At 48.6% G+C, this 12486-nt stretch overlaps 1 protein-coding gene across 3 annotated transcripts in view; it reads right to left on the bottom strand.

Annotated features, from left to right (window-relative positions):
* The window catches only part of Kcnj9 (potassium inwardly rectifying channel subfamily J member 9), a 63382-nt gene that overhangs the window by 4815 nt on the left and 46081 nt on the right, over nt 1–12486 (bottom strand). Inside the window, exons 1-3 of one of the 3 annotated variants that reach the window (XM_070000298.1) lie at nt 5073–5591; nt 3954–4035; nt 1761–2721 (exon numbers count right to left, since the gene is read on the bottom strand). In XM_070000298.1, coding sequence (XP_069856399.1) covers nt 1761–2610 — 850 coding nt within the window. In that variant the 5' untranslated portion in view covers nt 2611–2721; nt 3954–4035; nt 5073–5591. Of the gene's footprint in view, nt 1–1760; nt 2731–3953; nt 4036–5072; nt 5592–12486 lie in introns of those variants that run through there. The other 2 variants (XM_070000296.1, XM_070000297.1) reach the window with 2 other exon arrangements.

The raw sequence follows: 12486 nt of genomic DNA on the forward strand, positions 1-12486 counted from the left end.
TGGTAGAGTACCAGCCTTAAGGGAAAAAAAGCCAAGCAAGAGTGTGAGGCCCTGAGTTCAAACTGACATGGGGGTGGGGTGGGGAGGAGACAGGGATGTGATAATAGCAAAAAGAAAAAAAGGGGGGGAAATGTGGTAACTGGAGAGTAAGGAATGGGAATACAGTTAATAGGGAAAGAGGAAAGAGCTAGAAGGTGAACCCAAAGTAATGGAGAAGTAGAAACCTGAGGGAGGAGTGGGGTGGTAGTGAAGGCTCAGCTTGACAGGACCAGGGAAGACTGAAGGCAGAAGCTGCAGCACCCCCTAGTGGGCCTTTGGTTCTCCACCTTCAGTTTCCTAATCCTCATGCAGCCAATAGGTTCTCTGTGTCTGCTCCCACATTGGCCTTTTCCTACTTGCTCCCAAATCCTTCACTGTGTAGGCCAGTGTTGGAGGTACTGATATCACATGTAAGTTATCAGTTCCTTAAGGGTAGGGTGGTGTCTATCTAGAAACAGTAACAGCATCCATTTCTCTTGTCAGTGAAACAGAATTTTGGCGGATGGAAGAACAGGCAGAAAACCAGATATCAATCTCCTTAAGGCCCTTTCCTAGGAAAAACTCAGGTCATGGAAAACCTTCATATCAAATTCCAGGGACTTAGGGTGTGTGTGGGGGGGGCATGATTTCAAACAGTAAAGCACCTGCCTAGAAAGTGTGGGGCCTTGACTTCAAATCCCAGAACCATTTCCCCCAAACCAGGAGAACAGACCTCTGTTGCCCACCTCTGGGCAACAAGAAAACTCCTGAATTTGAGCCTTTGTTCCAGCTCTGAATCACTGAACATTGAAGGTAGACCTCCTGTGTCCAATCCAGGCACAGGTACATATTAGCTAACAACAGTGGGCAATTTACTTAATCATTCCTTGGGGCTATCACTTCTCTGAAAAATGAGGGTTCTTACAAACTCAGGGTTGCAAAGTGCTTTGAGATTGCCCCTCATGGGGTAAACACCTGTGTTAATGATTCTTCTTCCTCTCCCTATTCTAAGCGACACACCTCTCAACCAAGGGTCTCACTTAATACCATTTCAAATAATTGCTCTAAGTCTTTCCTTGGTCCTCTGCAGAGTCACTCTTGTTGATGCCTCATTCCCATACCTAACCTCTCCCCAGGTCTCCCTAATTCCACCTCCATCTTTTTTTGCGGGGAAGGGGGGTCATGAGGCTTTAACTCTGACCTGGCTGCTGTCCCTGTCCCTGAGCTCTTCAGCTCTAGGCTGAGCCACAGCAGCACTTCTAGTTTTCTTCTAGTTTTCTGGTGGCTTCATGGAGATAAGAGTTTCATGGACTTCCTGCCCAGTCTGTCTTTGAACCACAATCCTCAGATCTCAGCCTCCTGAGTAGCTAGGATTACAGGCGTGAGCCACCAGTGCCTGGCTCCATCTTTTTTTTTTTTTTTTTTTTTTTTTTTTTTTTTTTTTTTGTGAGTGCAGGTTCTGGGGCTTAAACTTAGGGCCTGGGCATTGTCCCTGAACATTTTTGCTCAAAGCTAGCTTGCTACCACTTTGAGTCACAGCTCCGCTTCTAGCGTTTTGGTAGTTAATGCGAGATAAAGAGTCTCCTGGATTTTCCTCGGATCTCAGATTCCTGAATAGCCCCAGCCCCACCTCAATCTTTCACTCTGCATCAACTCTCCATCCATCATCCTGCACCTCTCCTGGCCCCTCTTCATTTTGTGTCCCGGCCCAGGCAACCCCATTGCCCTGCCCGGGCCTGCACCTGTGGCTTCCACCATGCCCTCTAGGATGACAACGATCTCGAAGTCATCCCTCTCGAGGGCGCGGCGCGATGCCTCCCAGAAGGGACTGGCGGCGTCGATTTCGTGGCTGATGACCAGCGGCGAGACAAGGAAGAGGCGATCGTCGCCCGTGTCGAAGCCCACGCTGAGGTCGGTCTGGTGCAGCGGAATGAACTCGCCCTCGAGGGTCTGGCGGGAGCGGATGAGCTTGGCGCGGATGGAGGCCTCCACGATGTGTGAGGAGCGCAGGTCACCCACGCGGAACATGAGGCAGAGGCGCCCGTCACGCAAGGACACCACGGCGTGCGAGGAGAAGACGAGCGTGGCCGCGCGCTTGTTGGGCTGCGAGATCTTGACGAACATGCAGCCCACCATGAAGGCATTCACCATGGAGCCCAGGATGGCCTGCAGCAGCAGCAGCACGATGCCCTCGGGACACTGGTCGGTGATGACGCGGTGCCCGTAGCCAATGGTGGTCTCTGTTTCGATGGAGAAGAGGAAGGCGGCCACGAAGCCGTTGAGGTTGTTGACGCACGGGGTCCACGCGGTGTCCTCCAGGTGCTCCAGGTCGCCGCGGCCGTAGGCGATCAGCCACCAGATGGCGCCGAAGAAGAGCCAGGTGAGCGCGTAGGCCAGCACGAAGAAGAGCAGGCTGAGGCGCCACTGCAGGTCCACCAGCGTGGTGAACAGGTCCGTCAGGTAGCGGTACGTCTCGCGCACGTTGCCCTGCTGCACGTTGCACCGGCCGTCCTTCTCCACGTAGCGCTGGCGGCCCCGGCGCCGCGGCGGCTCCTCGGGCCCCGGAGAGAAGGCCGCGTTCTCCTGCGCCATGGCGGCGGCGGTGCGCGCGTGCCTGGCAGGGACACCGCCGGCCACCCTGGCTGCCACCGCCCGTCACCCCGGGCCGGGTGCCTGGGTCGCGCCGGGGGGCCGGGGGGAAGCCTAGAGGGGCTTAATAAAGGTTTTCCAATTAATGGTTTTGCTGTGGGTGGGGGACCCCAGGCCTTAGAGGCAGCCGAGACGAGGCTGGAGGGCTCTGGGTGGCCCCTGCGTGATTCTTAGTCTGTTTCCTCCCATCAGTAGGATGGGATAACATAACCCTCGCTGACCCCAAGCGCAAAACATTGCGAGATCAAATAGCTTCGTAAATTGGATAACACTAGTCAAGTTCGACTGCTTTCAGGAATATGCCGCACTTAACCGACTCCCGGGCCCGGAGAGAGTTTGTGAGGTCACCAGGCTCGGGATACACTTAACTCCCCGGCTGGCAGTCCAGCCTCCATCCCAGGACTCCTCTCCAGCATTCTATCTAAACGTCATCTGGAAGTTCACTCCAAGATTGACACACAGTTCCCTCCCACCCCCCATTCCTTCTTCCCTCCCCCCTCTCCACTCCCTTCTACATCTTTGCTCCAGTACACACTTACAAAGGAGAAAGAAATGCAAGGTGTGGAAAGTTATGTGAACTAAGTCCAGTGTGAGCTGGGCACCAGTGGCTCATGCCTGTAATCCTAGCTACTCAGGAGGCTGATATCTAAGGACCTGGTTTAAAGCTAGCCAGGGCAGGAACCATGAAACTCCAATAAACTATTCAGAAAAAGCCAGAAGTGGCACTGTGGCCACTTCTCTAGTGGTAGAGCACTAGCCTTGAGCAAAAGAAGCTCAAGGACAGAGCCCAGGCCCAGAGTTCGAGCTCCAGGACCAGCAAAAAAAAAAAAAAAAAAAAAAGAACAAAAAACAAAATGTTGAGTGTGCAAGGGGTGAATACTCCCATGTTAGTTCATTCCCACTAAAAATCCTGGAGGTTTAGCCATGATCAGGGCTGCCCTGGTATGGGCCACATTTTCCTTAGATTCTTTCCCCAAAGGAGATAGACTGAAAATGGGGTTTGGGGACTAAGAGATAGGAAACCCTCACAAACAGCCAGGGTAAAGCAAGCACAAGGTTCATCAGGAGTTAGACTTGTCTCCTCTAGCATCCCATTCTTCAAGAGAGGTGCCATCAGACAGGGTAAGGCTAAGCCCCTCATCTGTTTCCCCACAACCTGCTATTCTTTTCTCCAGCTTCCTCTATTTCCCCTTCATACCCTAATACCAGCTCTGCCCTACCTGACATGTGCACCAAAGCTCACATTCCAAACAAAGCCCATATTCCACAAGAAGGAAGAAGCCCACCTGATTTTGCTTCAAAATCTTCCTTCAGTTAAGGTCTCTGAGCTTCAGTCTTCAGGGTCCTTCTTTAGGCACCCAGGGTCCCCTAAGAATCATAGATTACACAAAGCAAGGTCTAGAATAAGGATTTGGGAACCATCACCCTCCTCCCTCTCTCTTTTCTGGGAATTGTCCTGTTCTGGCTGTAGGGGAAGTGAACAGGAGTGTGACATAAGGATCACAGATGGCCTGGATGTGTGACCAGGTCCTGGGGAGAAACTGCCTGGATATGTAACTCTATCCCTAATACTCTAAAGTTTTAATTCTAGAGGAAAGTGCTATAATATTCAGACAGACCATGTGTGTGTGTGTGTGTGTGTGTGTGTGTGTGTGTGTGTGTGTGTGTGCGTGCATGCGTCTGTGCATGTGTGCACACATGTGCATTTGTTGAGGCAAAGGGAAGGAGAAGAAACCAAAATGAGCATAGGGACTAACCCCTGTATTTATTTTCCCTGGATTCAGAGGACAGAAGATCCGTCCCTGCAGGGTCACAATGGTAGATCATGGTCATTCTCGTTCCTGATCAGCATGCTTGCTCCCCTCTATCCCCCCCCTTAGCAGAAGGACCCTAGGTCATGCAGCAAAGTACTCAGTTTTGATCTATCTTTAGATCCTGACAAGCTTTCAAACACTCTCTCAGAGTCTTAGGTAATCTGACCTCCATCTCTTTGCCCAAGGATGGAGGAGACTCATGCTAATCACTTCCAGAACTCTCTTGCTCTTCCTTGTCCCAGGGATCTAGGTAAGCCTTCTTTTGATAGTGTCCTACCTCCTGTCTCTCTGAGTGAGGGGCTATATTTTTTTTCTCATGAGGAAGAAATGGTGTAAAATTGTTGTAGGACTTGATTTCCACCTCTTCCAATAATTCCAGTTCCAGTCTACTCCTTACTTCTTGTGCATGCCATAATCTTAGTAGCACATTTCTTCAGACCCCCCCCCCCTTCTCCTTAGAGAATACTGGGCAACAGGGGCTTATTTTGCTGAAAGGATCTGTGAAAACTCTCTCGGGAACCAGCTCCTCCCAAACCCACACTTGCCTTGGAAATAGGGGCCCAAATCCCAAGTCCCCACAACTCAACTCACAGCGTGTGCAGAGGAGAGTGGCCGGCAGCAGAGACCCTTGGGGGGTGGTGCCCATGCCCCTGACACCGCCCCCCCACGGGCCCCCTTTGGTGAGTGGGAGCCGCAGACACTGCTGTTTCTCCTAAATGTAGCGGCAGCTCTGCCTAGGATTGGTATCTGTGTCATCCCTACTTCCCAGGTTCCCCTGCTCCTCTCTCGTTTCCAGGGCAACCAGTCTGGCGACAGCTCCTGAGCATTCCCCTCCCTTCCCCAGTCCTGGGTACCACTAGGGGCTGATCCACACGCTATAGCTATTTTTAGGTAAAATCCCTCCTCCTGGACTCAGAGTCGCCTCCTCACCCCCTCACAGGAGTGGGGGAAGGAAAGAAAAAAGCTGGCACACCGGTCCTTTCCTAAGATGCTCCTTGCTTTGGGAAAATACAAGCTCTTTGGTGCTTGAGATTAAAGTGCTTGGTTTAATTATGACCTCTAAAGAGCGAGACCATCCATCGCGGCACAGTTAAAGATAACAAATTTATTTACACTATTTACTCCCAGAAAGAGAGCCTGCAACTACCTTGTCCTGGGCTAGATAACCTGAACTAAGGGCAGCCTCCACCACCAAACCTCCAAGCTTCCAATAAGCAGTCCTGACCCCCCCCACACACCTTTATTAGTTGGTCTGCAAACCACCAATTAGTCAATCTGCAAACCTCCAACCCCAAAGCTCCAAACCTCCAAAGGGGAAGGCCTGCCCTGCTCTGCTCCTGGAGGCTCCTCTCCACAGGCCTCTCTAGAGGGAGGTCCCAAATGGCTTGCCCTGCCCTCCACAGGCCTGCCCTACTGTGCTCCAGCACATTTCCCCTCCTGCTGTCCCTCTCTCAGTCCCTCGCTCTACTCCCCCACTCCAAGGGGACTACTCTCCACTCTACTTCCCTCCCCCCCCCCCCCCCGCCCCCTTTACCCTACTCCCCTGGGTCCCTCCCCCACCAATGGTTTCCAACCGCCATTCATGCTCCTCCCCTAAGCTGCTCCCTGTCCAATCCCAATAGGCAGCTCAGCATGTGGGGCTCGATGCCCCACCTCCTCCAGCAGCATGTCCTGCCCCCGTTTGGCGGCAGGCCCCGCCCCCCGCGGCAGGCCCCGCCCCCTCCGATGGCCCAGTCTGTGGAGCGGTAGTGAGGTTCGCTTCTTGATGTCCCGCCCCTCCAGTGGGCCAGGCCACCAAACCACGCTGATTATTGGGACCCCTGCTGATGATCAGGGCCCCACTTTTTTTTTTTTTTTAACCGTTTCCTAGGATGTCAGAAGGCCGTCTGTGAGCATGCAATTCACCACTTTCAACATGGACCTCTGGGTGCAGGTGCTGCTCTAGGGTCTTTTTTTGGGGGGGGGGTCCGGTTGTGGGTCTTGAACTCTGGGCCCGGGTGTTGTCCCTCAGTTCTTCAGCTCAAGGTTAGCGCTCTACTACTTGAGCCACAGCGCCACTAATGGTTTTCTGTTGGTTAAATGGAGATAAAGAGTCTCACAGCCTTTCCTGCCCAGGCTGGCTTTGAACCATAATCCTCAGATCTCAGCCTCCTGAGTAGCTCACAGGCGTGAACCACCGGAGCCTGGCTTCTGGGGTCTATTTTTAAAAGAGGCTTTGGATACAGAGGGAAGCAGTTAGAGAGCAAAGAGATACCAGAGGCAAGCAATGGAGGCAGCATCAGGGGCTCTAATCTTTTTCAGTGATTTGTGATGTGACCCATAGAGGTTTTCTGTAAGCCACTGTTGTTAGGTTGTGAGCGTGTGCAAACAGCCCCTTTCTGCCAACTCTCTCAGTGTGCAGATCAAATTAGGCAATGCACACCAAAGGGCTTTGAAATGTATTTGATTAATTGCAAATATGTTGAGAAAGAATTCAGATTACATAGAGTAAAGTTAAGGTTAGGGCTCAGATCCCAAGTGCCAGGCAATGGGCTAGATGTAAGTGGTTGCAGAAATGAATAAGTCCCTGCCCAAGAGAACTTCATGATCTCATGGTGGGGGGTGGGGGGAGGAGTAGGATGCAGAATACAGACTATTGTTACTGCTAATAATTCACTGAGCATTAGCTACAAAGGAGAGACATACCTTACATTCACATAACAATCCTATGAGATAGGTATTAGTTTTTCCATTTACAGATGAGGAATCTAAAATAGAGAACAGTTAAATCATTTGTCAAATGCCCCAGTGTTGGACAAAGAGATAGGAGATGAACTCACTCACCTGTGTCACTACCCTTATGGCTTAAAAGAAAATTATTTATTTACTTATTATTTATTTATTTTTGTCGGTCATGGGGCTTGAACTCTAGGCCTGGGCATTGTCCCTGAGCTCTTCAGCTCAAGGCTAGAGCTCTACCACTGAGCCACAGCACCACTTCTGGCTTTTTCTGTTCATCTGATGCTGAGGAATTGAACCCAAGGCCTCATGCATGTGAGGCAAGTACTCTACTACTGAGCCACCTTCCCAGCCCAAGAAAAGATTTTTTTTTCTTTTTCTTTTTGTCAGTGGTGGTGCTTGAACTCTGGGCCTGGGCGCTGTCCTTCAGCTCTTCAGCTCAAGGCTAACGCTCTACCACTTGAGCCACAGCACCACTTCCAGCTTTTTCTGTTTAATGGTACTGAGGAATCGAACCCAGGGCCTCATGCATGCACTCAGGCAAGCACTCTCCCACTGAGCTACCTTCCTAGCCTAGGAAAGAAATTTTTGAGATAAGGTCTTACTATGTAGTTCAGGCTGATCTCAAACTCAAGATTTTCCTTCCTCAGCCTCCTAAATGCTGGGATTACAGGCATGTAAAGATACTTTTTTAAGAAAAGAGATTTTAAGGTTTACAGGGAAATTAGAGAGAAAGATACAAAGATTTCCCATGTGTCTTCTGTCTTTGTAACATATGACCTCCCCCACTATTGATATATCCCCACCCCCAAAGTGGTACCTTAGTTACAATCAACAAACCTCTATTTACACAGGACAATCACCCAGAACCAGTAGTTTACATGAGGGTTCACTTTTAGTGTTGTACATTCCAGGGTTTAGACATGTGTATAATGACATGTATCTATCATTAACATATTGTATAGAATGTTTTTCACTCCTTTGAATATCCTCTGTGTTCAGCTGCTCATCCTGTTCCCCCCTAACTCCTGGCAATCATGGATCCTTTAATTATCTCTATAGTTCTGGTTTACCCCCCAAATGTCAGATAGTTGGAATGGTATAATATGTAACTTCTTTGTTGCCTGTTTTTACTTATGCATTTAAGGTTGTGGCACATCATGCATTTTCTAGTTATTAATTTATTATTTACTTTGTGGTAGTACTAGGGATTGGATTTAGTGCCTTGTGTTTGCTAGCTAAGTGCTCTACCAGTTCAACTATTCCTCCCTTTTAGTAGGTTTTTCAAATAAGATCTTTACTAACTTGGATGGAGCTGGCTTCTAACAGAGATCCTCTTGTCTTTGTCTCTAAAGTAGCTGGGATTACAGCATGTCTACCATGCCTGGCAGGCAGATCCATATCGTGTGTGTGTGTGTGTGTGTGTGTGTGTGTGTGTGTGTGTGTGTGTGTGTGTGCGCGCATGCGTGCGTGATTGTGTACACCAATCCTGGGGCTTGAACTCAGGGCCTGTGCACTGTCTGAGCTGTTCTGCTCAAGGCTAACACTCTACTACTTGAGCTACAGCTTCACTTCCGGGTTTGTTTGTTTTTTTTTTTTTTTGGTAGTTAATTGGATATATGAATCTCATAGATTTACCTGTTAACGGTTGGCTGGGAACTGCAATCTTCAGATCTCAGCTTCTTGAGTAGCTAGGATTACAGGTTCCACTGGTGCTGTCTTTTTAGGCTTCATAGCTCATTTCTTTTTATGCTAAATATTATACCTTTGTTAGTATGTACTGCAGTTCATTTGTCCATTCACTGAATTAGGAATGAATGAAGTTGCTATAAACAGTAATGTGCAGGTTTCTTTTTTGGACTAAAGTTCTTCTTTGAGTCGATAGCAGGGAGCATGGTTGCTTGGATCATGTGCTAAGAGTATATTTAGTCTTGGAAGAAACTGCCAAACTGGCTTCCAAAGGGGCTCTGCCATTTTGGATGCCCACCTTCAATAAGTTCCTGCTGTGCTACATACTTGCCAGCATTGTCAGATCCATGTTCTTTTTGCAATGTTGTATCACTTCAGTAATATGAAATACAATATAGTGGGTTACTGGAAAGTCTGCCATCGCTCTGTTTATATATGTGAATGTGTATCTAGATACACTGTTACATAAAAATCTTATAAGCAATATAGTACATTACTAGAAAGCACATCATTGCTATGTTTATATATGCAAATGTGTATAGAGAGCCACTGTTACATTTAAAAAGCAGGACATAAAAATCTTATAAGTTGATTCTGACTATACATAGCTGCAGGAATGCTGACCTAAAAAACTCAAGAAAAGGCAGGAGGTTGAGATCTGGAAAACTGTGGTTTGAGACCAACCCAGGCAAAAAAACTTTCTAGACTCTATCTCCAAAACAACTAGGAAAAACTAGAGCTGGAGGCATAGCTCAAGTGGTAGAGTACCAGCCTATCAAACATGAGGCCTTGCATTCAAACCTCAGTACTGCCAGAAAAAAGGTGGGGGAATATTTCAGTGCTAATGTTCCCCCCAGAGAAGTTTAAGATTTTTTTTTTGCAGCATTGAAGTTTGAATCTAGGGCTTTGTGCATACTGGGCTAGTGTTCAGCCACTGAGCTGTATCTCCAATGCTCAGGCTCTGGTCCCAGGAAAATAATTAAAAGCAGGGAATAGCATGCAAATGTAAAATTATAGTGTCCAGAATAGAGAAGAGGGAAAAAAGGGATAAGGATTGAGGAGGAGAGAGAACAAGGTGTATCTCTCCAGGGCATATCTCCCTCTGACCGCCTTCTTCTAGTTGAGTCCCACCTTCCTGATAGCCCATTCAATAGGAACACATCAGTGGATAAGCCCCGTGAAGAACAGCATGATCCAACCACATCTAACAATGCCACCAGCTATACCAAGCCTTTAACACACAAGCCTTTTGGAAGGACACTTTATATGCAGAACCAGAACACAAACTTCTATTGAGGTCTGTCATAGGGATTACATGAAGCAAATTGTGACACATTGTAAATACTCAGGAAATGTGAGCTATTATCTTCCTCCCCCTCCTCTTCCTCCTCCTCCTTCTCCTTCTCCTCCTCTTCCTCCACTTCTTCATTATCAAGGTTGGTAATCATCATCATGACTATCACAATCATCATCCGCATCATTACCATCATCATTATCCCAGGGATCTCAAGAAAGCCTTGTCCAGCCTGTGCCACCTTGCTGGGCTCAGACACCACCCAGTAAGACCTGCAGGGGGCTCTCCTGGTACACTACCCTCCTCTCCCCAACCTCTTGCCTGTGTTTCTTGTTGTTTAGAGTGGAAATATCAGGTTTTCAGCCCGAGATTGGCATCAAGAGTGCTGTTAAAGCCCCAGTCAACATCCCTGTCTCCTGGGCCTGGCCCTGTCACCCGAGCCTTGGGACTGCTAGCCTGCCCTTCTCTGTTCTGCCAAGTGGCCACTCAAGCGGGCTCCACTGTGCCAGGAGCTCAGGGAGAAGAAACCAAACTCTGGGGCAAGGACTCATTTGCATAGCACTGCCTCCCCTTTGCTGGAGGGAGAATCACCAGGCTGGCAGTGCCCTCTGGAAAATGCTTGCAACCATCCCCCTGCCTTCATGCCCTGACTGTCTGGGAGACCATGGCTCTCTCTCCTGAATTACTGACCTTGCAGATCCCAGCCTTTACCTGTTATTTAGTTCCTTGCTTATCACAAAGCTTGAACTGAGGTGGGAGAAAACAAAATTTTCCTAGGCACCAGGATACAGAAAAATAGGCAAGATGTTAGCATTTACATACTGAGGAATGAAAACCTCTCTTCAAGGAATTGATCCAGACATGTCAGCAGAGTTGTGACAGGGGAGATTGAAAACAGAGAATATTGGGGTCAGGAAGGCCACAATTGAGACCAGTCTGTTGGTCTATCAAGAATGGTGGGACAAAAATAGCAAAAGCAGCCTGCTGTCTGTGAGGTACTTCTTACAGAAAGTAATTTGGACAGGAGGTAGGGCTTTTTTTTGATGGGGTTGGGGAGGTGGAGTTCCCTTCCTCCACCAAACAGTTCTGAGTCAGGGTTGCAAGGACTGACAGGATGAATGCACAGCAGCCCTTAGCTTGCCGCCTCAGCAGCTGTCTTTGTAGCAAGCCCTGGGGTCAGCTAATTTGGAACAGGCTCTATGAGGAAGGTCATGAGACTTCTGGGGCAGAAGCTGGGGGTGGAGGAGGAAGCATGAAGGGGAAGATAGCTGAGGAGGAGCTTAATGGAGCAGCAAAGCCAATTGAGTAGGATGTAACAACTTGTCCAAATTCAAAGGAGATGGGACTTTAGAAAATCCCAAGCAGAGGATGGATATGGTGAAAGCAGTGGGTGTGGTGAATGACCATAGCTGGAGGCTGGAGTGAACAGGGGAGAAGCAGAGCACAGCTACAGGGCAGTGGAGGCCTGGCCGGGGAGCTGGGGGCGAGATACTCGCTGTCATTCTGGGTATTTTCAGAAGAGGAAGATGACCCAAAGCCGCCTCAGTCATGGGTCCATTTTGCTTTACATGGTTGAGAAGAGACAGAGCAGAATTTACACCTTACTTGATAGTTATTTGACAGCTAGAGGTGATCTAGGAGTAGCCCTAATTTTACAGGTAAGAAATGGTTCCCAAGAAAATAGGGCTAAATCTTAGGTTTCCCAACTCCAAGATTCTGGTTCACTCGCAATTCCCTTTGGTTGCCTCCTCACCACAATGAGAGGGAGTTTCTATCAATGGGCCCAATTGTAAAAGTACTAGAGAAATCACATAATTAAGGGAAATCATTCTCTCTCTCTCTCTCTCTCTCACCACTCTTGGGACTTGAACGCTAGGCCTGGTCACTGTGCTTGAGCTTCTTTTAGCTTAAGGTTAGCATTCTACCATTGAACCACAGCTCTATTTCTGGGTGTTCTGTTCTTGGTGCTTTTTTTGTTTGTTTGTTGTAATTTATTGGTGATAAGAGTCTCATGCACCTTCTTGCCTGGCTAGCTTCCAGCTATGCTCCTTAGATCTCAGCTTCCTGAGTAGTTAAGGATCACAGGCATGAGCCATTAGGACTTGGCTTAATCTTTCCTTTCCTTTTTCTTTTCCCTTCGCTACTCTTTCACTTCTTTTCTTGTGCTGGGGATGGAATCCAGGGCCTTGCCTATGTTAAGCAGATGCTCCATCACTGAACTCCCTCCCTCCCTCCCTCCCTCCCGCCCTTTCTTCCTTCCTTCCTTCCTTTCTTCCTTCCTTCCTTTCTTCCTTCCTTTCTTCC

This window comes from Dipodomys merriami, unplaced genomic scaffold (genome assembly GCF_024711535.1).
Source record: "Dipodomys merriami isolate MVZ:Mamm:240054 unplaced genomic scaffold, mDipMer1.0.p SCAF_56, whole genome shotgun sequence".
In the NCBI taxonomy this organism is placed as follows: Eukaryota; Metazoa; Chordata; class Mammalia; order Rodentia; family Heteromyidae; genus Dipodomys; species Dipodomys merriami.